The 23339-nt window shown below is 48.0% G+C and overlaps 1 protein-coding gene across 1 annotated transcript in view; it reads right to left on the reverse strand.

The window, feature by feature from the left end:
• PCSK5 (proprotein convertase subtilisin/kexin type 5) overlaps window positions 1-23339 on the reverse strand; it is a 471153-nt gene that overhangs the window by 18825 nt on the left and 428989 nt on the right. Inside the window, exons 29-35 of the mRNA XM_040449255.1 lie at window positions 19586-19669; window positions 18156-18351; window positions 11384-11601; window positions 10084-10320; window positions 6768-6995; window positions 5403-5580; window positions 860-1077 (exon numbers count right to left, since the gene is read on the reverse strand). Coding sequence (XP_040305189.1) covers window positions 860-1077; window positions 5403-5580; window positions 6768-6995; window positions 10084-10320; window positions 11384-11601; window positions 18156-18351; window positions 19586-19669 — 1359 coding nt within the window. The remainder of the gene's footprint in view (window positions 1-859; window positions 1078-5402; window positions 5581-6767; window positions 6996-10083; window positions 10321-11383; window positions 11602-18155; window positions 18352-19585; window positions 19670-23339) is intronic.

Genomic DNA, 23339 nt, shown 5'->3' on the forward strand with positions numbered 1-23339 from the left:
AGGAGAGAAAATCAGCAGACCTTGAAGTTCATCTTTGTTGGAGGGTAGGTGGGTTGGGCAAGAGGCAAGAGAAGGATAACGTTAAGGTATCAAACCTGGATAGGTCGTTGGACAGTGGGTCTATTAACAGCATGACTATCGGAGGAAGCCCAGGTTGGGTTTACTCTGGGACATGTTGATTTTAGGGTTCTCTTGGACAGAGAAGTAGGTATCAGGAAAGTAACAATGGAATTTGGGAGAGCTGGAGGCAGACATCTTAAGTAGTTGTTGAAGTAATAGAAATAAAATGCCCTACCCAGAATCCAAGTTCAACAAGTAGAGGAGGAGGACAGCGCAGGTGGGAAACACCTCCAGGGGGAGATGATGCCTGTATCTGGGCCTGGAAGGTTGGGAGGGTCTGCAGAGGCAGAAATGTAATGCAGGGCAGCCTGGGCAGGGCAGATGCAGAAGCTGAGTGAGAACGGAGGGTGCTGATGCTGAACGGAGGGTGCTGGAGAGTTTTGGCTGGATTGGTAAGAGAGAGGAACCTCCAAAGGTGGTGAAAAAAGAGAGGGCTAATGGAGCACTTGGGTGGCTCTGTCGGTTAAGCATCTGACCCTTGATGTCATCTCAGGATCATGGGATCGAGCCCCGTATCGGGCTGTGTGCTGTCAGCGTGGAGCCTGCTTGGGAATTTCTCTCTCCCTCTCTGCCCCTCCCCAGCATGCTCTCTTTCTCTCTCTCCCCCTCTTTCTCTCCCTCCCCCTCTTTCTCTCCAAATAAAACTAACAAGACAACACAAAACAAAACAGGGGCCAAGCACAAAGGAGACCTTCTCATTTTTCCCTCCACACATGCAAAGTGACAGGTACACCCTCACCTCTGCATTTGCTGCAAGTTGGGTGGCATCTCTCACACGTCCGTGTGTTTTGATCCGCGTAGTAATGCTCTGGGCAGGTGCGATGACACTCTCCCTTGGAGCGGAGCAGGAAGAAAAACGTATCGCAAGACAGGCAGTCGGTGGGCCGTGGGCCCCGGCACGCCTTGCAACTCCTGCTGCACCTCTCACACCGTCCGGTGGCTTCTTCTGCGTAGTATCTGAAACCAAGTGCGGAAGCGAAGACTGAATCCCAGGCTTTGCTCTTGGGTTGGGTGTGGCGGGAAAATCGAGGTTAGCCAGACGGTGATTGTTTCCGAGTTGGGGGACTTTAGGCTCGACTCGCTAACCGTACTCAGTAGATACATTACCACAGGGCACCCCTCCTCTTCCCACGCTTCGCTTTATGCGCTTTGCAAGCATTGTGCCTCTTACCAACTCGAGGTTTGTGGCAACCCTGCGTTGAGCAAGTCTCTTGGCACCATTTTTTCCAATGCCATTTGCTCACCCCGTGCCTCTGTCACGATTTGGTAATTCTCGCAATATTTCAAATCTTCTCATTATCATACGTGTTACGGTGATCTGTCACTCAGTGACAGTGGCTCACTGAAAGCTCAGATGATGGCTACCATTTTTTAGCACTACAATATTTTTCAGTTTAGGTGCGTACATCGCTCTTTTAGACGTCATGCTCTTGCACGCTTCATGGACTACGGTATAGTGTAAACCCAACTTTTATATGCACTTGGAAACCGAAACATTCATTTGACTTGCTCTGTTGCGATAGTCACCTTACTGCAGTGGTCTGGGAGTGAACTGCAGTATCCCCAAGGTATGCCTGTAATGATACTAACAAACCTAATGATTCTCTGTTTTCGTATCTTTAAATTGGGCACTGTAATCCCTTCCTTGCTATTTGTGAGTACTAAATTAGGTAACACATACGAAAGGACCTAGGAATTATCGTATGTTGCAGAGTTATGATAATTGTTCACTTCCTTATACCTATATGCTTCTCCACTTGAACATTCAAGTCTCAGGTTTTGTAGAATGGGATCCGGTTATGGAGGATGTTCTAAATGTACCTCTGAGTGATTCTTCTGGTGCCTCAATTAAAAAAAATAATCTTGACCTGGGAGATGATGTGCGTGATGCTAATGTTTACACAATAACAGGTGTAACCTCGTCGGAAAGATTTTTGGAGGCTGACGTAACAATAATCCCTGTTGGTTAACTTTTTACTGCGTACCCGATCGTACGCTAGGGACTTCGTAAACATTAGTTCCCTTTATTGAACCTAGAACTGAGACACTAGAGCGTGACAGTCAGGAGCTTGCCTTTTGGAACAAGACTGCATGGGGTCAAAGCCAAGCTGTTCCAGGCATGAGCTGTGCGACTTTGGCCAATTCACACGACGTCTCTGTCTCAGGTCGTCATATGGGGCTTAACGTTAGCAGCTAAAATTAAATAAGTTATTACTGAGAAAATAGTTACAACATTGCCTGGCACATTATAAATAATGCGTGTTAGTGATAATTATGAATTGTATGTTAAACCTCAAAGCAAACCTTACGATTCAGGTATTATTGTCCCTATTTTATGTATGTAAAAACTGAGGCTCAGAGAATTTAGACCACTTGGCTCAATGTCAAACAGCTAGCGAAGTGGGGTAATGTGATTTCAACCTACCTGGTAAATACCGCTATAGCAAAGCAGCGCAAAGTAAATAAGAATATTTCAAGTAAGATAGACGAGAGGAAAGAAATCGTGGACAAAGATGAACTTCTAGAGCTCATCTGACCCTCCTTGGCATCTCTGGACATTGGCACACTGAAACTATCCTAGAAACTGGAAGGTCTGCCCTTGGCTTCTCTGGCGTGAAACTATCTGCCACATTAGGTTCCTTAAAGTTTCTTTCAGTTCCACTAACTTGTTGGAAACTAAGGCCATGGCTGAGTCTGCCTTACTCAGCCACCTGACACTGACCTGAGTGAATGCACCTGTACCTCAGCGGTCAAGCCTTGTTTTACCTTCCACGGGTGGGTGAGGAACAATTACCACAAGTCAATCAGTAGGACTGGGGTATGAGAGAGACAGGGTCATGAAAGGAACACAAGGGGAAACTTCAGTCATGAAGTGAAGGGTTGATAAAGCCCACAGGAGGCTCAAAAGAGAGCCACAGTGCAAGGTAGAAATCCGCACTTGCCCACCCAGAGAATATACAGGCTGAAGTCAGAAGATCTGATTTCTAGTCTTGGCTCCACTGTGTTTTAGAAGCTTTGCGACTTTGGGCAAGTCACGTAACCTCTTTGAGCCTCAGTTTCCTCATTTTTAATACGGAGAGAATAACATCAATCTCATAGGATTAGTGGAGAACTAAATCATCGTATAAAAATATATTCTGAGTAGAAATACTTCGTAAACTCTAAAGCAGCATGAATGTGTTTTACTAACGTGATGGGTTTTTAAGATGAAAAGCATCAATAAGAACTGTGGGGAAGAAAGCTTCTTAATACCTAGTAGGTTTTAAAAATTATCAAAGAGGAGCGCCTGGGTGGCTCAGTCGGTTAAGCATCCGACTTCAGCTCAGGTCATGATCTCACAGTTCGTGGGTTCGAGCCACGCATCGGGCTCTGTGCTGACGGCTCGGAGCCTGGAGCCTGTTTCAGATTCTGTGTCTCCCTCTCTCTCTCTGCCCCTCTCCTGTTCACGCTCTGTCTCTGTCTCAAAAATAAATAAGCATTAAAAAAATTTAAAAAATTATCAAAGAGTGAAAGATGGTGGGGGGGGGGAGTTACTAGATACGATTAAAAGAAGAGTACGATACCACTGCTTGCACGAGGTGGCTATGAGATGCCCAGATCCTCAATGCCCGGAAGAGGATTTTGTGCATAAATACAAACAATAATGGGAGTCTTGAAAAACCTGCTCCGAGGTTAAACACTAACATAACTATATGTGTTGGCAAAGGGTTCAGAAGATCATATACCTGCCTTTCCAAGGCAAAGAGGTTTAACACATCTCAGATGTAATGTATGTGGGACACTGATTTTACAAAAAGGGACAATCTCCGTTAAATATCTCCACTTATACCTCATTAATATCCCATTTGTTCCCCATTAAAGAGATTTATGGCAACCTGTGTGTCTCCTCTCCGTGGGTAACTTTACAATGGAACATCTGTCTTCTTAACTCCATGGTCTACAATCAGTTGAGATCACAAGATTACACCCTCTTGCGTATAGGAGTATTTAATGACTCGATTTGAGGAAGATGGTGATTCCTTTCCCATCTTTTCAGGCACCTTGTGGAATGAAGATCAAAGGCTAAGCCAGGTGGCCCCATCGCCTCTCTTGTTCGGTAGGGCCCTTTCTTCCTTGATTTATATGGCTGGTGTTTTTGAGGGCCGCTAATGTGTGTGACTTTGTGCTGAGTATTGTAGCAATATGTGCGAAAAAATAAGAGGCTGGTTTTTTTTCCAGGCGCTCGTAATTTTCTTGGTAAGAAATATAAAAGAAGCATACATTCTTGAAGGTCAACATCTTCGCATTACTCACACCTCCAAGGTGTTCTTTATTAAACATGTGTCGAATGAATGAATGAGCGAATGGACGAGGTAAATCAAAACACAGGGCAGTGTATAAGGACTACAATGAGTAACGCAGGCAGTAGCTGCTATAGAAACTGAAGAAAAGAAAAGTGATGTCCAATCTGGGCAGAAGCATTTGGGAAAGTCTGAGGTTACAGGCTTTCATTTTGGGTCCGGAAACTCTCGGTGCCTTCGGTTACCGATTGGGAAGGAAGAATCAGCAACAGGCCCGTAATCATCCTGTCTCTTTATTGGTGATTCCTGGGTTGGGGGCGGGGAGGGATGCCCCGGTCAAATCTTTCAAATAAGGTGGTAGCCCGACGCCCTGATAAATACACGCAGAGATTTTCCTAGCAAAAAATAATAGAGTTCTCATATGCAAGGGGCTTTTAGGAGAACGTAGCAGTGTCCCTACATTGCTTATGGGAACTAAACCTGCAAATAATGGATTTATGGGGCCGTGGTAGGTTGGAGCACTGGTAGGGTATAAATGGGGATATGTAACTGAAATGGTTCCCTTTGTAAAATCAATGCGCCCCACACATCACTTTGATCTCGCCAACAGAACAAATCCTAATGCAAAAGAGAAAGAACCTACATTTATGGTCTTAAGACTGCTCTGGGGGAAGAATCCTTTGCCTCTGCCTTGTGATGGCTTGTACCTCGAAATCAGTAGCAAAGTTTGGCACGTGAGCCTGACCTGATGATTGGCGTCTCGTGTTATTTCACTGGGTCGCTCGCCTCTCCCACGTCCTCATCCATTACTACGAACCAGCCGAAATCCTTTAGAGACCATGAGACCTTGGTTGGACTCTCGTCTTCATTTCTTACCAGCATTGAGGCTTCAGTCAGGTGTTCTGTAACTTAGCTTCGATGTCTGCACGGGGAAGGTTTGCCAGTGGTGATATCTGGAGTGGCTTTGGGATCAAATAGGGAAGCGGGTAGCGAGCACCTTACCCTTGCCTGCACTGGGGCAGGCACTCCTTTTGCAGCTGGAACGAGCTTGGTTGGCAGGAGAGGCACTGCGTGCTGCGTCTCCCTTCACACGTCCTACAAGAGCTGTGGCAGGGCGCACATTGGTGGCTGTCCTCATCAGCGTAGTAGCCCTCGGGGCAGTCCTGCACGCAGGTCGTATCTGCCAAGGAAGGAAAAGAGTCTGTCGTATCAAGTAGGACACACGTCTCCCAGCCCTCCTCTACGCACTCCCCAGAGTGAACCATGGTGGGGGGGGGGAGGATGCTGGCGAAGGGGACAATGTCCTTGTCAATGCTGTCCTTCTCAGGTCTCCTGGGTCCAGATAGACACTAACACCTTCCAGGTCTTCAGAATATCCCTCTCCTTCCCTCTCTCCTGTGCCCCTCCCTTGTTCCTTCTCTTAGCTGAGTGAGCTTTGTTTCATTTTTGTTCTCCCATACCCGTGTTACGCTTAATCATGGGATCCCTGGGAACCCGAGAGCATCGCTTCACACTAGCCGTGACCTTCGAATATGATCTGCTGGAGGTGGCCATCCTCAGACCGTGCCATACTTCAAGAAGACGTATTAATCAGCGGATGCAAACTCAAGGGGAAATTTTGATGAGGGGGTGAATGCCTGCATGTTCGTAAAGCGTCCCTGCACGGACTGCTTATTAATTGCGAGGGACAATAGTAACTAAGCAGTGGACACATCGGACAGCACCTTGAACAGAGGGCCGTGGTTCGCCTCACTGATGAGGGGCAGGGGAACATCCTGGGTTTCCAGAAGGGCGCGATGCCTCCTGTGAAGCATTTTGGCCTGAGAATGCATGATCTCTGTCTCATCGTGGGAAACTTCGCACAGACGTCAACAGAGGGATAGGGGCTGTATTCTTCTCAAATCCCAATATTATATAGAAAAAAAACGTCTGTGGCAACGTTTCAGGTTAAGTGGGGGGCCTCAGACTCATGGCAGCTAGAAGCAGTACCTGATTGGAGACTGGACCTTGGTCTACAGGGGGATTGCCAAAATTAGAAAACAGATGAAATAGTCTTGATGCTAAATTCACGTGCATTGACAACTGTACTGTGGTCGGAAACAAATATATCGTGGCATTCACATTGACAGAGACAGACCACGCTCGCGATCGGGCAGACGGGGTGCAAGATTAGCAGCGGGTCAAGTGGGTAAAGGGCACCCGTGTGGCGTTCTTTGCGCTTTTGCCTTTTCTATAGGTTTGAACATGTTCCAAATACAAAGTGAAAAATTAGAAAGACCCTACCCATCGACCGGGCCCCAGGCATCGTGCAAGGCAGTTTCCCCCATGGAGGGAGAGAGAGCCCGCCCCAGAGGAAAAGCAACTCACTGAGAAGAAGGCTGTCCCTCAGGCAGGTGCGACACTGGTCCTCTGCGGGCCCGGTGCAGCGGAAACACTTAGCATGACAGGGCTTGCATCCCAGAGCCTCATCCCAGTACTCAACGGGGGCACATTCCTTGTGAGGCACACAGCGTCCGTGGCTGGCCAACCCCAGGCCTTCCCGACAGGTGGTGCAGGTCCCAGGCGACGAGCAGGTCCGGCAAGACTTGTGACACTCTGTGGGCGGGGTGCGGGCAGGAGACACAGTGAGAGAGGGCCAGGGCGCCCCTGGAGGGTGTGTTCACGTTCCTTCCTCAGTTCCTTTAGAGATTTCTAGGGCTCTGGGCCAAGGGCAGGGGGCCGTGAGTTGGGTACGGCCCTTGGGACTCTGCGTAGAGCGTTCTCTCTAATAACTAGAGAGCCCCTTCTTGCAAAATTACCAAAACAGCAATAAAGTAATGGTGTGCGTGCGGCCTAGTCACCACCGTAACTCTTGTTGTGTGGTCCCCCACTGACCTCCCGGAGCACCTTGAGCGTATCACTAGTGGAACAATTGTTGGGATGTGTTACAATTACCCGTTGACCAAAAAAAAAAGAGGCCCCTTTTGTAGTCACTGATGAATGCATAGTACCTGTGAGAGGGCCTGGCACACAACAGGCTCTCAGTAAATTCCTGTTAGACAAACAAAATGACAGCAATTCATTCCCCCCCCTCGGGGTTTTTAGCAATTGCTGGTCCCTCGGCCTAGCGGTCTCTTCTAGATATATGTGTGGTTTGTTGCCTCTGTTTGTCCATGATATCTTCAGGCTCCCTCTCTCCAATTGCGACTCCATTCTGTCCCCTCCCTTGACTTATTTTTCCTTTTGCCTTCTTTAGAGTCTGTCTTCCCCAGTGGAACATAAGCTCCGTGAGGCCAGGAATCTGCCTGAGTCGTCCCCCGCTTTTCCCCAGGCCCGGAGGAGTGCACGGCACATAGCAGGCCCCCAATAAGGGCTCACTGAATGCGTAGACACACAGCATTAGTATTCTCTAGATCAGAAAACTGAGGCTGGTAAAGGGCAGGATTAGGGCCTGAGCCCAGGAGTTTACTAAGAGCGCTTTCTGCCCCAGTGCCTTGGGATAGGTATGGGATTCTTAGAGGTGCCTGTGCTACCTCATAGTGGATAATTTGGGTGGTCTGAATGGATCCCAAGCCCTTGTGTTTCTCAGAGGAGATCTTGCTTGGTTCCGGATGCTTCCCTGCATCTTTATTTCTCCCGGTCCCAGCTTCCCTCAGTCTGCTTTTGGGCTGGTGGTGGGTGCCCTGGCCTAGCAAGGAGAGGCCTCAAGTTCCCAACAGTTGAGCTGGCCTGAGGGGAGCCCAGGCATCTGTACGGTTGTGTGGGGGTTTTTTTGTTTGTTTGTTTGTTGTTGTTTAAAAAAATTTTTTTTTCCCAACGTTTATTTATTTTTGGGACAGTGAGAGACAGAGCATGAACGGGGGCGGGGCAGAGAGAGAGGGAGACACAGAATCGGAAACAGGCTCCAGGCTCCGAGCCATCAGCCCAGAGCCCGACGCGGGGCTCGAACTCACGGACCGCGAGATCGTGACCTGGCTGAAGTCGGACGCCCAACCGACTGCGCCACCCAGGCGCCCCATGTTGTTGTTGTTTTAAAGCTCCCCAGGCGATTCTAATGGGCAACCGGGGATGGGAACCAGGGGCCTTTCTCAATGAGAAAATTAAATCAGGTAAATCATGTAAACGTACTGTGAGGCCTGTAAAGTCTTCCGTGTGGCAAATTACCTTTGTTGTTGAACATCAGAAAAGGGCCAGAAATTGACCCTCTGTTCCTGCCCGAGCACAGGCAAGGTGGCACCTCAGAACTTCGGCCGAGTGGCCAAACTGTCAAGGAAACGGACCCCCAGGCTCGCTCCCGCCCCGTCCTCTGCGCATTTCTGAGCCCGTGTTCTTTCAGGTTGACGCTAAAGGGTGCCTTCCGTCAAACACACAAAAAAGTATACCCAGATCACAGAGCCAGAGCAGAAACTTCGGGAGCCAGCTCCATCTTCCTGTCCCATGGCATGCACAACGTTTGCCTGAGGACGTTCTGGGTTTTTCCTGCCACGGGCGCGCGCCCTCAAGCCCCCGCTGTTGTTGGGACCCCCTCTGCCTATCTGGCCGGTGTTTGCTTGGTGGCAACACGGGGCAAAGTTCCGACCGGCTGCCTAGCTGGAATGAACCCTGGAACTCTGGAAAAGTTCACCCGGAATGATTCATTTGTTTGAGGATTCTAGTAACAGACAATTTATTTATCCTGCTCTGAGGCAAACAGTTTATACCCAGCTCAAACATAAGGAGGCACAAACAACAGCAGATCTCTACTTAAAAGTGCCGAGTAGGTGGTCCCAGGGAAGGAGCTGCTGAAGCGGATGAGTCAAGGAGGGAAATCTTAGGGAGGAACCGAGGAGGGAGACGAGAGGCGCTGAGAAAATTCTCTGTGGCTTTCCTTATGCTGCTGTAAACCTTCAGTGGCTTCAAGTTTTAAGAAACAAAACAAAACAAAACAAAACCCTCTCATATGAGGTGCCCAAGTAGTTCAGTCGGTTAAGCATCTGACTTCGGCTCAGGTCATGATCTCACAGTTCGTGAGTTCGAGCCCTGCATCTGGCTGGCAGCTGTCAGCACAGAGCCTGCTTGCTTCGGATCCTCTGTCTCCCTGTCTGTGCCCCCCCCCCCCCCCCACAAAAATAAACGTTAAAAAGAAAAAAAGCTTCCATTTTGGGTGACGTTCAAAGCCTGATCTCCCCTGGGAAGCTTCACAGGAGAATTTTTTTTTTTTTTTAACGTTTATTTATTTTTGGGACAGAGAGAAACAGAGCATGAGCAGGGGAGGGGCAGAGAGAGAGAGGGAGACACAGAATCTGAAACAGGCTCCAGGCTCTGAGCCGTCAGCCCAGAGCCCGACGTGCGGCTGGAACTCACAGACCGTGAGATCATGACCTGAGCCGAAGTCGGACGCCTCACCGACCGAGCCACCCAGGCACCCCACGAGAATTCTTTTTGATCAGCAGTTCGGAGCCACTGTTGTGACGAGGGTCAACCTGATTTATTATTAAGAAGAGTTAACATGGTCAAAGCTTGTGAACGCGACTCATTAAAAAAAAAAGACATAATAAGTTAGAGCCGATTCAAAAGCTGCTTTCTGGAGCAGGAGGGAAACGGCTTGGGTGACGGCTCTGGGGCCGGAACCCTGCACACCCCAGCACCTGCCCTCTGCAGAAACCCACAGCTGAGTCAGGCGCCCCGGGGTGCAGCGCTTGGCCACGCCCCCGGAAGTCTTTACCTCTGCACTCCTTGGTCTCTTTCTCATAGTAAGTCCCTGCCGGACACTCCTCCAAGCAGCGTCCATCATAGAGAACCGAGGATGACTCAGCACAGAGGTCACAGTCATCCGCTGAGGGGCCATCACACTCCAGACAGTCTTCGTGGCAGGGGACACACTGGCGTCTGTCTGCGTAGTAGCCGCGGGGACAGGACTGATGGCACATGTCCTTGTGCAGGACAGACTCAGGCATACACTCTGGGGGGGGAGGAGGAAACGGCAAGTTAGCCCTGGGGCACAGGAGAGAGGGATTCATTCCTTCCACACGGACTCCGCCGACCTGGGTGTTAACGTGTGTGCGTCCCAAGCCCACCCTGCCAGGGCGCATCCCCCACGTCTCCAAACTTTGGGAGAGAAGACCACATAGGGGGGCCTGAGGAGAAGGTGCAGGGTTTCCAGCCCAAAATGATCAGCCCCTTGGAGGTTCCAGAAAATCGCAGTGCTGTGGCGCAGACCGGCGGTGGCGGAGATGCTGGGGGTATCGTTTGAAAACCCGGAAGGCTGTAACGGATTTTTAAAGTTGTACTGAGCCCCTCGCACTCTGTTCGATCCCCAAGTGGTTAAGGAATTCTTGCGTTAGTTAATTTTTTTATTCACTGCTAGGGTAGATCAGTGAAATAGACGCGGTTACTCAGCGTGAGGAGGGCATTGTGGGTTTCTTTGATTTTGACTCATTCTCTTATTTGGGGGGAAACCAAGAAAACGCTTTCAGTCGCGCCAAGAGAATCCTTTCGATAGAACCGTGCCAGTGAGATGAGTCTTACTCTGGAGAGGAAATCAAGACAGCCTTTCCTGGAGATAATTCCAGAGAAAGAATTCCTAGCCAGAGTGCTCTTCTGAGCCTTAACTGCTGCCTGAATTTTTCTTTCACGTCTTTTTTAAGAGTTGCGATTCTCTGGCTACCTCTGTGTTTCATTAGTATCGGTCTGCCCTGTAAGATTTTGAGCTCGAGGAGGCAGGAACTTTGGGTTCTTATCTGTATCTCTAGCACCTGGGATAGCTTGGCACACCCCCAGGGCTCAGTACACATGCAGAAAAGGGGTTCTCGTCTGTCTTCACTTGCAGAATCCATAATGGAAAGACTTTGTCTCACTCTTGATGTCCTCAGTGACGTGCACAGAGGTTGATCTATTCCATTAAAGGTAAGGAGACTGGCTCCTTCCGTTCCGCACGGACCTCCCCCCCCCCCCCCCCCCCCCCCGAGTGCCCAGCGGGGGTGGCATGGGAGAGCCACATCCTCCCCTGGGATGCCCCCCGGTACCTTTGCATGTTTGCTCATGGATGCAGTCCTGACACATCTTGGGGCAAGGCTTGCACACCCCGTCCATGGCCACGTGCCTCTCGGGGCAGGTTTCCCGGCATGCTCCCTGGTCCAAGACGAAGCCTCCTTGGCAAGAACGGCAGCTGGTGGCATTTCCTTCACATGTTCTGCAGGGGGCGCTGCAGCGCCTACATGTGCTGTCTTCTGCGTAGAAGCCCCTGTGGGGAGGACAGAGCACAACTGGAGAAGCCTTCCCACTAGGGAAGTGAGCCACGCCTGGTGGCAGAGGGTTTGGGACTAAGCAAACCAGAGGCGCTGCTCGTGCCGTCGGGCAGGATGAGTCCGTCAGCTTCCCGAGGGAGTGCGGGCAGAGATCAAATGTGGGAAGATCAAGTGAAAGTCCTAGGTACTATCCCTGCGAATTTGGTTTGTTTGGAAACGACTTTTGTTCATTTGTATATAGTTCAGCCATCTTCTGATGTCCCCATTTTACTTCCTATTTTTTTTCTTTATTTAAGAGGTTCATTTATTTTTGAGAGAGAGCACGAGCCGGGGAGCCCCACGGAGAGAGGGAGACAGAGAATATGCAGTGGGCTCTGTGCTGACAGCAACGTGCCCAACGCAGGGCTCGAACTCACAAACTGTGAGATCGTGACTGATCGTGACCTGAGCTGAAGTCGGGTTGCTCAACCGACCGAGCCACCCTGGTGCCCCATCATTTTTCTTTTTTTTTTTTGAAGTCAGAGTCTAACGTTCGAGGAGAAAACGTATTTATTCAATCCATTTTTTAATGAAGAATTTTAATTTAAGAGATTACTTACCTTGATACCTAATATGCAATGTTAATAGTTAAGTTAAACAACTGTTTTTAAAAGGCTCACAAGGCTTAAGGCCCTGTCAGACTGGAACCACTTTTGCTTCTGACTGCTCTCAGCCAACCTCTGGGGACTTCCGTGAAACACACACGTCCGGTCTTCGCACACAGCAGCAAACGTATTTGGAGTCGCTGTTATTGGAATGTATGTTTATCTGATTGGCTTTCTTCCAGGTGGAATCTGATGTCTGTGTATACGTTGTACACCTGCATGATGAAATTATCGTGCCATAGAAATCTCTCACTGCTCAGTGAGCACAGCAAATCTGAAAGCCTCAACCTTTTCCAATCTATTCAGAAGACGAGGGGAATAGAGGTCGTTTCTTTGACGAAAAAAGCTGAAGGCAAGAGCTGGAACTTGCAGAAGCAGGGAAATCATAAACCAGTATAGAGAACGTGGGCTTCCGATGTCATAGGTACCTATTCCAGTTGTTTTCTGTGATTTGCATTCCGTTAGTCAGTTATCGCCGTGTAACAAAACACCCCAGGGCTCATCCCTTGTCTGTCTGTGGGGAAGCCAGATTTAGGCTGAGCTTACTCTCAGAGAAACTCGTGTCACTGTACTAGAAGAGCTCAGGCATGTGCTCCGGGGAAGGAGGCTTGGCCCCAAGGTGCGCACTAGGCCCAGGTCGTCTTCACGTCACTTTGTCCTCCCTGGCACAGGGACCTCGTGGGGCACGTTCTTCTCTTAGTCACGGCAGAAGCGCGAGGGGGCAGGTTCATCCAGGCACACCCGTTTTAAGCCTCTGCTTGCCTTCTGCTAACATCCCGTTGGCTAAATCAACCCTGGCCAAAGTCAAGGGTCAGGGAAGTCCATTCTGTCTCCGTGGGAGTTGCTGCAGATTGACAAGCAGAGGACACGGATCCACGGAAGGGTGAAAAATTGCAGCCACTGCTCAATATCCTAGAGTCACGTCTGAATCCGAATGCCAATCAGGGATCCTGCCCGGCGTCTTTACTTGATGTCTTAATTAATTAAGGCATTTTACATCTATCTGATCGTTCTTTCAGCTCTCCCTTGGTATTTATTCAGTAAGCAAAAACGTATTGAATGTATCAGGAAGAAACAGGACAAAATAGGACAGGCGTGAATAAAAGTCACGTACCTTATGTGGTTGCGAGAAAGAAAAATTGGAGGAGAAGCAGTTTAGCAGAAGAGGAAGAACTCAATAGAATCCAGATGAAAGCCAGGACCAGGCTTCCTTATGCACGAGTATCTTAGCTGGTTTGGTCCACAGTGGGGAAGAGTCAAAGCCAATGCAACTGTGTCCAGCCACGTCAGTCTCTTAAAAGTGAATTTGGCAGGACAGTGGGCAGAAATGTGTTACATGCCCAACAAGAGCTTGACTGAATTTGAGAAATTTGAAGGTAAGGAAATTGAGTGCATTCTCAAGCATGTCACGTCTTCTACCTGAATGAGAGTTTCATGGGTTCATTGTTTCTGTGTACGGAGTGAGGGCTTTGGCCTCACCCAAAGAGAAGCCTGGCTTTCCTCCCCAGCTAACTTCTAAACTCTTGGAATTTCCCAAGGGGTGTGAATGTCTTTGTTATTCCTTGAGACCCAACAGACCACATTTGATCCTTTGAAGAAAGGAATGTCTCAGGGTGGGGCCAGCCACACTGTAGTTTAGGAGGGGGACTGACTAAGGAGCCAGTCTTGTGCTTAGAGGTTGGAGGCTTTGGTTCATGTGCTATCACTTGACCTCTGGGGGATTTTCAGCGCTCTGCCTGGCCAAGGTCCTTACAGAATTGTTTCTGGACACTGAACACGAGCGGTTCGAGTATAGAGTTTGAAAAGGTGCAGCACCAAGAACCTGTTCCAGATTCTTCTCCTAGGGGAGTCAGTGGATGTCCTATGAGATGCTAACGTAAAAGGAATGGATTCAGTCAAAAAAGAACACAAAATGTTAAGCAGGTCGGGTCAAGTTTGCGTCAAGATAATCACAAGAGTCTAAAACACGGAAGAATGAGGAGGAACAGAAAAACGTCCAAGGGATGGGATATGAGAAAGATTCAGATGGATGCTATTTCTTTGGGTGGCTCGGTCAATGAAGCATCTGACTCCAGCTCAGGTCATGATCTCACAGTTTGTGAGTTTGAGCCCCACATCAGGCTCTCTGCTGTCAGCACAGAGCCTGCTTGGGATCCTCTGTCCCCCTCTCTCTTTGCACCCCCCACCCCCGCGCGCGCGCTCTCTCTCTCTCTCTCTCTCTCTCAAAAATAAATATTAAAAAATTTTTTTAATTGGATATTATTTTTTCAATATTTTGTTTAGTGATTCCTCACTAGCGTAAAATTTTATTCACTTCAAATGGTAAAAAGAAAGCATGCACACACACACACACACACACACACACACACACTATTGAAGATAACTGCTAACTGAAAAACACGTAAATCTCAGGAACTTGTTGGGAATCAGCCGGAAGGTTCTTCTGCAGAACCCCTTTGCTAAAAGCAGCCTTCTCTCCACAGACCTGCCCAGTACTTGGTCCTGCTATGTTCTCCTCACCTTTACAAAACTTTCTTTTTTGTTGTTAATGCTTTACTTCCCTGTTATTTTCATTTAAGAAGAAAAAGAATATCTCTTTGGAGAAGAAATGGCCATTTGTATTACATTGTTAATTTCAAAGTACTTTATATGGAGGTTGTTCGACCCAGATACATGTATGTCACAAGAGCTGTGTGGTTGTGGAGCTTTACCTGGTTTCTATGGACACCTAAGACTGAGAGCCAGCACTTGACGGAAGATTGTTTTCCTGCCATCGGAGTTTCAAATCATTCCTATTTGGTGAATTTGAGCAGACTATTTTGTTTTTTTGTTGGTCGCCTTTTTTTAATTTTTTTTTTATTTAAAAAAAAAATTTTTTTTTTTAACGTTTATTTATTTTTTTGGGACAGAGAGAGACAGAGCATGAACGGGGGAGGGGCAGAGAGAGAGGGAGACACAGAATCAGAAACAGGCTCCAGGCTCCGAGCCATCAGCCCAGAGCCCGACACGGGGCTCGAACTCACGGACCGGGAGATCGCGACCTGGCTGAAGTCGGACGCTTAACAGACAGCGCCACCCAGGCGCCCCTTTTTGGTCACCTTTTAAACAATCGCTGTAAATGATGTATGCTGCTACTCAGGCTTTCCTCTTTCATGAGCATGTATCGTATTTGAAAAAGTCGTGGCCACTACGGTTGACTTGTAAGTAATTCTGAATATTTGGCGGCCATTTCACTGCAGGTTGTAGTCCTGGTCTAAGTCTGACTGCTGTTGGAGGATGGGTTGCACCCATAAGGGTGTTTTCTCAGAAATAGCAACAAAGCCACCAAGCCAAGCTAGATATTATACATTCCTCAGACTTTATCTTCCCTGTTGTTTTTTTTTTTATAAACACAAGAATGGGGGGGTGGGGCTACTGGAAGGAACCCACCCTACTCAAAGCAGAGGGCACATGCTCACGATTCTGTAGTCTACAGGACTTTTGGGCCATGTCGGTGGCTTCCCTACCGCTCAAAAAATACAGAATATCTTGGCTGCTGTGTATCTGCATGGTGTCCCATTGCTTCAAGGAGTAGCTCGATCCTGGTTTGGGGTAGCGTTGAGCCACCAGCTCACTGGAGGGAGGCCAAATGCTGCCCCTTCTTCTTCGCTTTACTGCATTATCAATTCCCGTAACGTTCAAAGAATCCAAGATGGAGTCGGCAAAGGGTGGGAATGATTAAATAAGTAAGGTGACGATAACAACAGTCGGTTGAGTCCCACCATGGCAGAGGTTAACGAAGAGGCAGTGATGGACTCTGGGAAGTAGGTTACGGGGCTTCACCTTCGTTTTTCTCTCGTGTCTAGGCTAGCTTTGCTGAGGCTGGAGCGTGGTTGTTGAAGCGGCTGGGCTGGGAGTTTTCTGACTCTCTCTTGCATCATCCTTCCTTCCCTCCCCGGCTTCTCTTACCCTGACGGTTTCCTTCCCCTTCTCCTACTGTCTGCCTGACAAAATGCTTTAAGAGCTATTCACTCTTAAGCCTCTTCTCAAATACCCAGCTGGAGAGGAGCCTTGAAAATACGCTAAGTGAAGGAAACCGGCCCAAAAGATCACATTTTGTAGGGTTCTATTTTTGTGAAATATCAAGGAAAAGGCAAATCTATTGAGACAGAAGGTAAATTAGTGGTTGTTTAGGGATGGGGGAAATTCGGAGTTTCTTTTTTGGGGTGATGAAAGTATTTTAAAATGGATTGTGGTGATGATGACACAACTCCGGCAATATCCCAAAAGCCATTGAATTGTACGCTTGGCATGAAGGAATTGCGTGGTGTTAAATTATATGTAAGCTGTTCTTGAAAAAAAGAAACCCCAGTTAGATGAGAAGGTGGCATTGTGTGATGACTAAGCACATACATTTAAGTGCTAGAGAGATTTGGGGTAAAATCCTCGCCATACCAGGGATTAGCTCTGTGATCCTGGCATGCTACCTCGTTCTCGAAACAGCAGAAAACAGCAGAAAAGAAGATTCTTGCGAGGATTAGTGAGGTCATACATTGGAAGCCCTTAGCACGGTGTCGGGACATCACAAGACTCGACAAGTAGCTGTTTTTACGTGGTTTCCTTTCCCTGGGAATGTCTTCGCCTTTTGTGTATTTAGGCCCTGAGAAGGATGACACTCGTTGATATAAACCTCCCCTACTGGATTGTAAGCCTTTTGCAGGCTCAGACTTCCTTCAGTTGCTCATACCTTAGCTTCCAATAGTGATTCTCAACACCTAGTAGGTGCTAAATATTTATCGGCGGAATTGAGTTGAATGTGTTTGGCTTCTCTGCTAGATTGGGAGCTCCTGGAGTACTGTGACTTATGACTGTACCTACAGGCTCTGTCTCAGTAGTGGATACAGATACTAATGCTCTCGCTCTCTCCACTACTGAGATAGATCTTGTGGATCTGTCATCGAGTTCTTTTGAATCAGTGAACAAATGAAATTTCGAATTCCTCACAACAGATTCTGTCGGTCACGTCCCTGAACTTTTCTCGTGCCTTCCTCTTTCCAGTCTGCCTTGCTGTCAGGGTTCTGATTTTATGGGGGTATCCAGGGGTGAACCGTGTTTAGCCTAAACCGATCCTGTGTCCATCCCTCTTGACCGAGATCGGTTTTGGACATGCAAGTGATGCCTTCTGGCTAATGAGATGTGAAGGGGCTCGGGGGAGGACAGGCTAAGCGCGAACCAAGAGCAAAATGTAAAGGTTGTGGGTTTTCAACGAAGCGTTGGCCACTCACGTAACCAACGCTGGATTTCTAAACTCCTTGTTACGTGACAAAATCTACCCCATTTTGTCTCAGGATGGACACTTCTACTTAGGATTCTACCTAGGATTTCTGTTGTTCGTCACTGTAAGTTTCCTGATATACTTTTCCATTTGATGTTTTCCGCTTCCCTGTTAAATCCTGGAGGTAGAGCCACTGATGGGAAGAGAGAAGGAATTAGAAACCAGGGGACCGAGGCAACCATGAGGAATCAATAAATAATTAACCAGATATTATTCTATATTTATGATGTAGACCTCCTACCTCACCTACTATAAACATTTCAGAAGAAGAGATTCATTCATGTGTTCACAGCCCATCACAGTCTGACTCTTGTGATGGGAAAAAAGCAACCAGAGACAAGGTGGAAAAAGAATGTATTTTTGCAAGAGTGAAAATGTGTGTATGTAGCAGTCACCAGGGCGAAGCATGCATCTGGCCTTCCGTATGTTTTGGCTGCTGCAGCCAACAGTGATGTCAGAGTCGCGAGGGGACACTTTCGGCGGCTCTGTGACCAGGAACACGGGACAGGGCTTCTTTGGTGCGAGAAGGGATTGTCCTCCAGGTACAGGAGGATGAACCAGACCCGGACGTGAAAGGAAGAGGGACACTTACTCAGGACATCTGGTGTAGCACCTGCCTTCATGGAGGAAGAGAGGGAAGTCTGGCCGAGTCCGGCACTTTCCGCAAAGATTGGCTCCAGAGCAGGAGGCACAGTCTTCCGGACAGTTCTCGCAGCTGCCACTCGTCACCGAGGGCCATGTGCCTTCGGGACACGAGGAGACACAGGCCTGGGCCAACAGATACGTGCCTAGAAACCCAGGGAAGAAGGCAGATCAGACGGTCATCATGTGTCTGGTCCAACAGCACACACATCCATGAAGTAATTAATTATTAACTAACTAACTAATTAATTAATTAATTAAAATGTTAGTTTTCGAGAGAGCATGAGCAGGGAGGGGCAGAGAGAGACAGGGAGAGAGAATGTCAAGCAGGCTCCATGCTGTCAGCACAGAGCCTGACCCGGGGCTCGAACTCACCAGCCGTGAGATCACGACCTGAGCCAAAACCAAGAGTTGGACACTTAAGTGACTGAGCCACCCAGGCACCCCATGGCTAATGAACTTTAAAGAGTAATGGAACTTCTAGGGGCCCCTGGGTGGCCGAGTCGGTTAAGCATCCGACTTTGGCTTGGGTCATGATCTCATGGTTTGTGAGTTCGAGTCTCTTGTCAGACTCTGCTGTCAGTGCAGAGCCTGCTTTGGATCCTCTGTATCCCTCTTTCTCTGCCTTTACCCCATTGGTGCTCTCTCTCTCTCTCTCTCAAAAATAAAAAAAACACTAAACAAAAGGGGGGGGGGGGAGTAATGGAACTTCTAGAAATGTCACGTACCCAGATACCCTAACAAATTCTGTGGCAAAATCAACAGATAGCCTCATCATGCCTTTGGATAAGAACCTTTTCTTTTCTTTCCTTTTCTCTTTCTTTTTCCTTTGAAAGCCAGCTTTTTTTTATAAAGATTTCATTTTTCAGTAATCTCTACACCCAACGTGGGCCTCAAATTTACCACCCCGAGATCAAGAGTTCCATGCTCTAGGGGCGCCTGGGTGGCGCAGTCGGTTAAGCGTCCGACTTCAGCCAGGTCACGATCTCGCGGTCCGTGAGTTCGAGCCCCACGTCGGGCTCTGGGCTGATGGCTCAGAGCCTGGAGCCTGTTTCTGATTCTGTGTCTCCCTCTCTCTCTGCCCCTCGCCCATTCATGCTCTGTCTCTCTCTGTCCCAAAAATAAATAAACGTTGAAAAAAAAAAATTAAAAAAAAAAAAAAAAAGAGTTCCATGCTCTACTGACTGAGCCAGCCAGGTGCCTCTGAGAGCAAGTTTTTACAAGAGGTCACTGTTTGGGTCCCTGCATTCCCTGTGATAGGAATAATGAGGAGACTAGATCGAGTCCTGCAAACCTTTTACGTAAAGATGCCGATACCTGTACGTAAGGGACAGCAAATTGGCTCGGCCCCTTCCGCCCCTTGTCACCCTCCACACTGACCTTTCGGACACGAAGTGCACAGGGTCGCCGATTCATTGCAGGTTTCACAAGAAGGATGACAAGGCTGGTGTCCTCTCAAAATGTCTGTGTGGGGACAGAAACCAGAAGTCAGTGTCCTATGAACAGGCATTATTACAGTGTGGGGAGGGGTCTTGGGGGTAATCTCCTCCGCCTTCCTGCCCAAATAGAATCCCTTCAAGTTAACATTGGCTAAACACTGGTACCCACTCGTTGCCTACATGGTGGGCCTTATTTATTTTTTCTCTTCCTTCTCCGCTGACAATTGATTATCAAAACCTGCTTTGCAAATCCACTGACAGAATAACCTTCGACACAAAAGGGATGTTTGAACTAACAACGGGTTCCTTCCTTCGTCTGTCAGCAGTCTGTGGGAGTATTGCTTGTGTGTATGCGCACATAGAGAGTTTTCTGGTTCAAGGTCATCCCTTCTTCCCCCAAGATTCTTGGATGACCGTTTCTCTTCAGTCTAAGAGGATAACTGAGAATTCATCGCGCCTCTCGTGGAGAAACTTTTTTCCTTTTCTTTCTTTTTTTGTTCTTTGGAACCAGGTCTCATGATCGGGCAATGCTTGGTCTCTGTGATCTTCAGAGTAGCCACTTGTGGGAAGCAAACCTAACTCTATGTCCTCTCAAATCATCATTAAACATCCACATGATGGAGCCACCGCCGAGCTTTCTGGTTGGGCAGGTGATCAGACCACCCGAGGTCAACCCACCATTAACCTGGGGAACATTCGAGGTGTTCCTCTCTCCCTTTCCCGCCAAGAGCATTCGCCGGCCAGGCTTTTCCAGGATGTCACCAAGTCCGCGGGACAGTTTTCAGCGACCTGCAGAATCGCCTTAGCGACATCACTGAATCGGTGCAGGAGATCTTGACGGAGTCTCAAGCCTGGCTTGGGGATCAGCATGAGTCCCACAGCGGGGAGCAATTAGCAAAAAGAAGTTCTGGCTCAGGATGTGTGATACGAATGAGTCTGACCCTCAGTCAGCGATTGTTGGCATCTTTCCATTCTCATCCCTTCCCTCCCTGGAGTCCTGCTGCTTCTCTTCCCGAGGGTCAGTCTGCCATAGTTGGTTCTGTAGTGACAGCTGCCTCCAGAGCCCAGCTGTGCCACTTACGGAGGGTAACCATGGATACGGCAATGAAACTTGAAGAGTCCTACTTTCCATGTCTCCAGAATGAAAAAGCAAATGGTCCTTCCCTTATAGGACCGTCGCGAAGACGGAATGAAACCGTGTGTGTGATGTGGTCGCAGAGTGGCTCAGTAAACGGTAGTCCCTTCTGCTTCCTTTCTCCCCGTTTCCTCCTTTGTTACCATTCCACCCCGGGTCCCAGCCTTTGGCTCTATTTCTCTCTCTCTCTCTCTCTCTTTCTTCTGTTCCGTACCTGGAGCGGCCCTGGGAGGCATTGTGGGCTTTCTATGAAGGAGCTACGGTGGATCAGCCGCTGAGACTTGCTCCGGAGGAAACCAGATTCAGAGGTGGGTAGATAGACATCGGTGTGGATGTAGATATAGATGTGCGGACAGAAATGATCATCCTGCTGTGCTAAGTGGTAGTTTTTGTCCCAGTTTGGGGAGAGCAATACACCCTCGTTTTTCAGGAGACTGACTGGTGTAGTCTCCCTCGGGGGAGCTGCTCAGAGCTCAGTTAGCCTGGTGCAGAGCGAATGCCCATCCTGGGCTTCTCCCGCCGGTGGTCCTCCTGCCCCTCGGCAGGACGGGGGGTTTCCCTGAAGGCCTTTTTAACCTGACGGTATCACTTCACCCAAAAGAGAAGGCAGCGCAGGTGAGCAACGATTCTGTTGCCGACATCAGTCCTCACGAATCGCCAGGGAAATGCAGATCGTGGAGGAAAGGGAGCCCTTGTGCGCCACTGGTGGGAACGGGAATGGGCACAGCCACTGGGGACAAGGGTGTGGAGGGGCCTCAGAAGATTAAAAATGGAACCACCATGTGATCCGGCCGTTCCACTTCTGGAGGAAATGAAATCACCATCTTGAAGAGATACCCGCCTGCCCGTGTTCCCTGCTGCGTCGTTTGCAACGGCCAAGACATGGCAACCACCGAAGTGTCCATCGATGGATGAATGGATAAAGGAGTTGTGGGGTATACATGCAATTAGAAAATATTCACCCATAGAAGGAAGGAAATCCTGCCATTTGGAACAAATGGATGAATGAACCTTGAGCAGTATGCTAAATGAAATATGTCAGAGAGAGAGAGAAACACTGTATGATCTCACTTATACGTGGAATCCAGAAAGGAGCCAAACTCCTAGAGTACATTGGTGGTTTCCAGCATCAGGAGCGCAGCTGGGGAGAAGGGGTGAAGGGGACCAAAGGCACAAAGTTGTGGTTATAAGATGAATTCGTTCTGGGGGATGTCATGTGCAGCATGGTGGCTATGGCTAGTCCTGCACTGTGCACGTGAAAGCTGCTAAGAGACTAGGTTTTCACACACACACACACACACACACACGCACACAGGAAAGGTAACAATGGAAATGGTAGATGTATTACCCTCATTGTGGTAATTATTTTGCAGCGCATACGTATATCAAAGCATCACATCATACGTGGTAAGCCTTAAGCCTGCATAGGGTTGTATGTCAGTTAGATTTCAATAAAACAGAAAAAAAGATACTTAATGGCCGAGGGCAGTTCTTGAAATAATAGCGAAAAAAGCTTTTTCAGACAGCATCGAAACCTTTCATATTTTTATGTCTAGATCAGGGGTTGAATCCCCCCCCCCCCCACCACGAGTTGAATTTTTGATTTTATTGTTTTTATACTATTTTTTGAATTTGCAAAGATATGAGTTTTAAAGAACTTTCCCACTGTTTTGTAAGCTAGAATGTATCTATCTACACATACGTATGTATTTATAATTACAACTATCTCACATTTGGGCAGGTTGTCATAGGCTTGAATACATTTCTGTAATGTCAGGAAATGGCCACGAGAGGGTGCTCTATACACACAGTTAACAGCACTTAACTGTGGGCAACCAAGCGTCATTCCCAGACACTGCTCTTTTGTATCAAAGGTTAGTGACTTAATCACAAGTAAATTTTGACCTTGATTGTAGTTTGTTTTTTTTTTCACTCAAGAAATTCTGGACTGGACAAGACCTCAAAGAAAAAAAATGTCCTTGACCAGGGAAATGCTGTGGTCTGTCCTTGAGAAATGAGTATAGCTAAGCCATATAAAACAGAAGTTTTATTTGCTTTTTAAATTTTTAAATAAGCAACATTCACAAAGTTTAAAAAAAAAAAAGCAAAGAGAGGCAGAGGGAATCCCGAGCAGACCCCACACTGCCAGCACAGAACCCGACATGGGGCTCGATCTCGAGAACTGTGAGATCATGACCTGAGCCGAAACCAAAGCTGGGACGCTTAAACGACTGAGCCACCCAGTCGCCCCTCTCTCCACCCTTTTTATGCAAACTATCTATTCACACTCTTTATCACATTTTTTGATAATACTATATTTTGGGGACCATTCTCTATCGGTATATGAAGAACCCCCTCATTCTTGTTTATGTCTCGACGGTATTCCATTGCACGGGTGAATCATAGTTCATTTTTCCAATTGGTAACCACTGGTGACCATTTAGTTTTTTCCAGTCCCTGCTATTTCAAATCATACTACGGTGACTGGGAAGGCAAAAGGTGCTTTTTTTCTTCAGCCCATTCTTACAGATTTGCAAGGACAGGGGCTTCTCTTGATAGC

The sequence above is a fragment of the Herpailurus yagouaroundi genome, unplaced genomic scaffold (assembly GCF_014898765.1).
Source record: "Herpailurus yagouaroundi ecotype Mexico unplaced genomic scaffold, PumYag 199, whole genome shotgun sequence".
Classification (NCBI taxonomy): domain Eukaryota; kingdom Metazoa; phylum Chordata; class Mammalia; order Carnivora; family Felidae; genus Herpailurus; species Herpailurus yagouaroundi.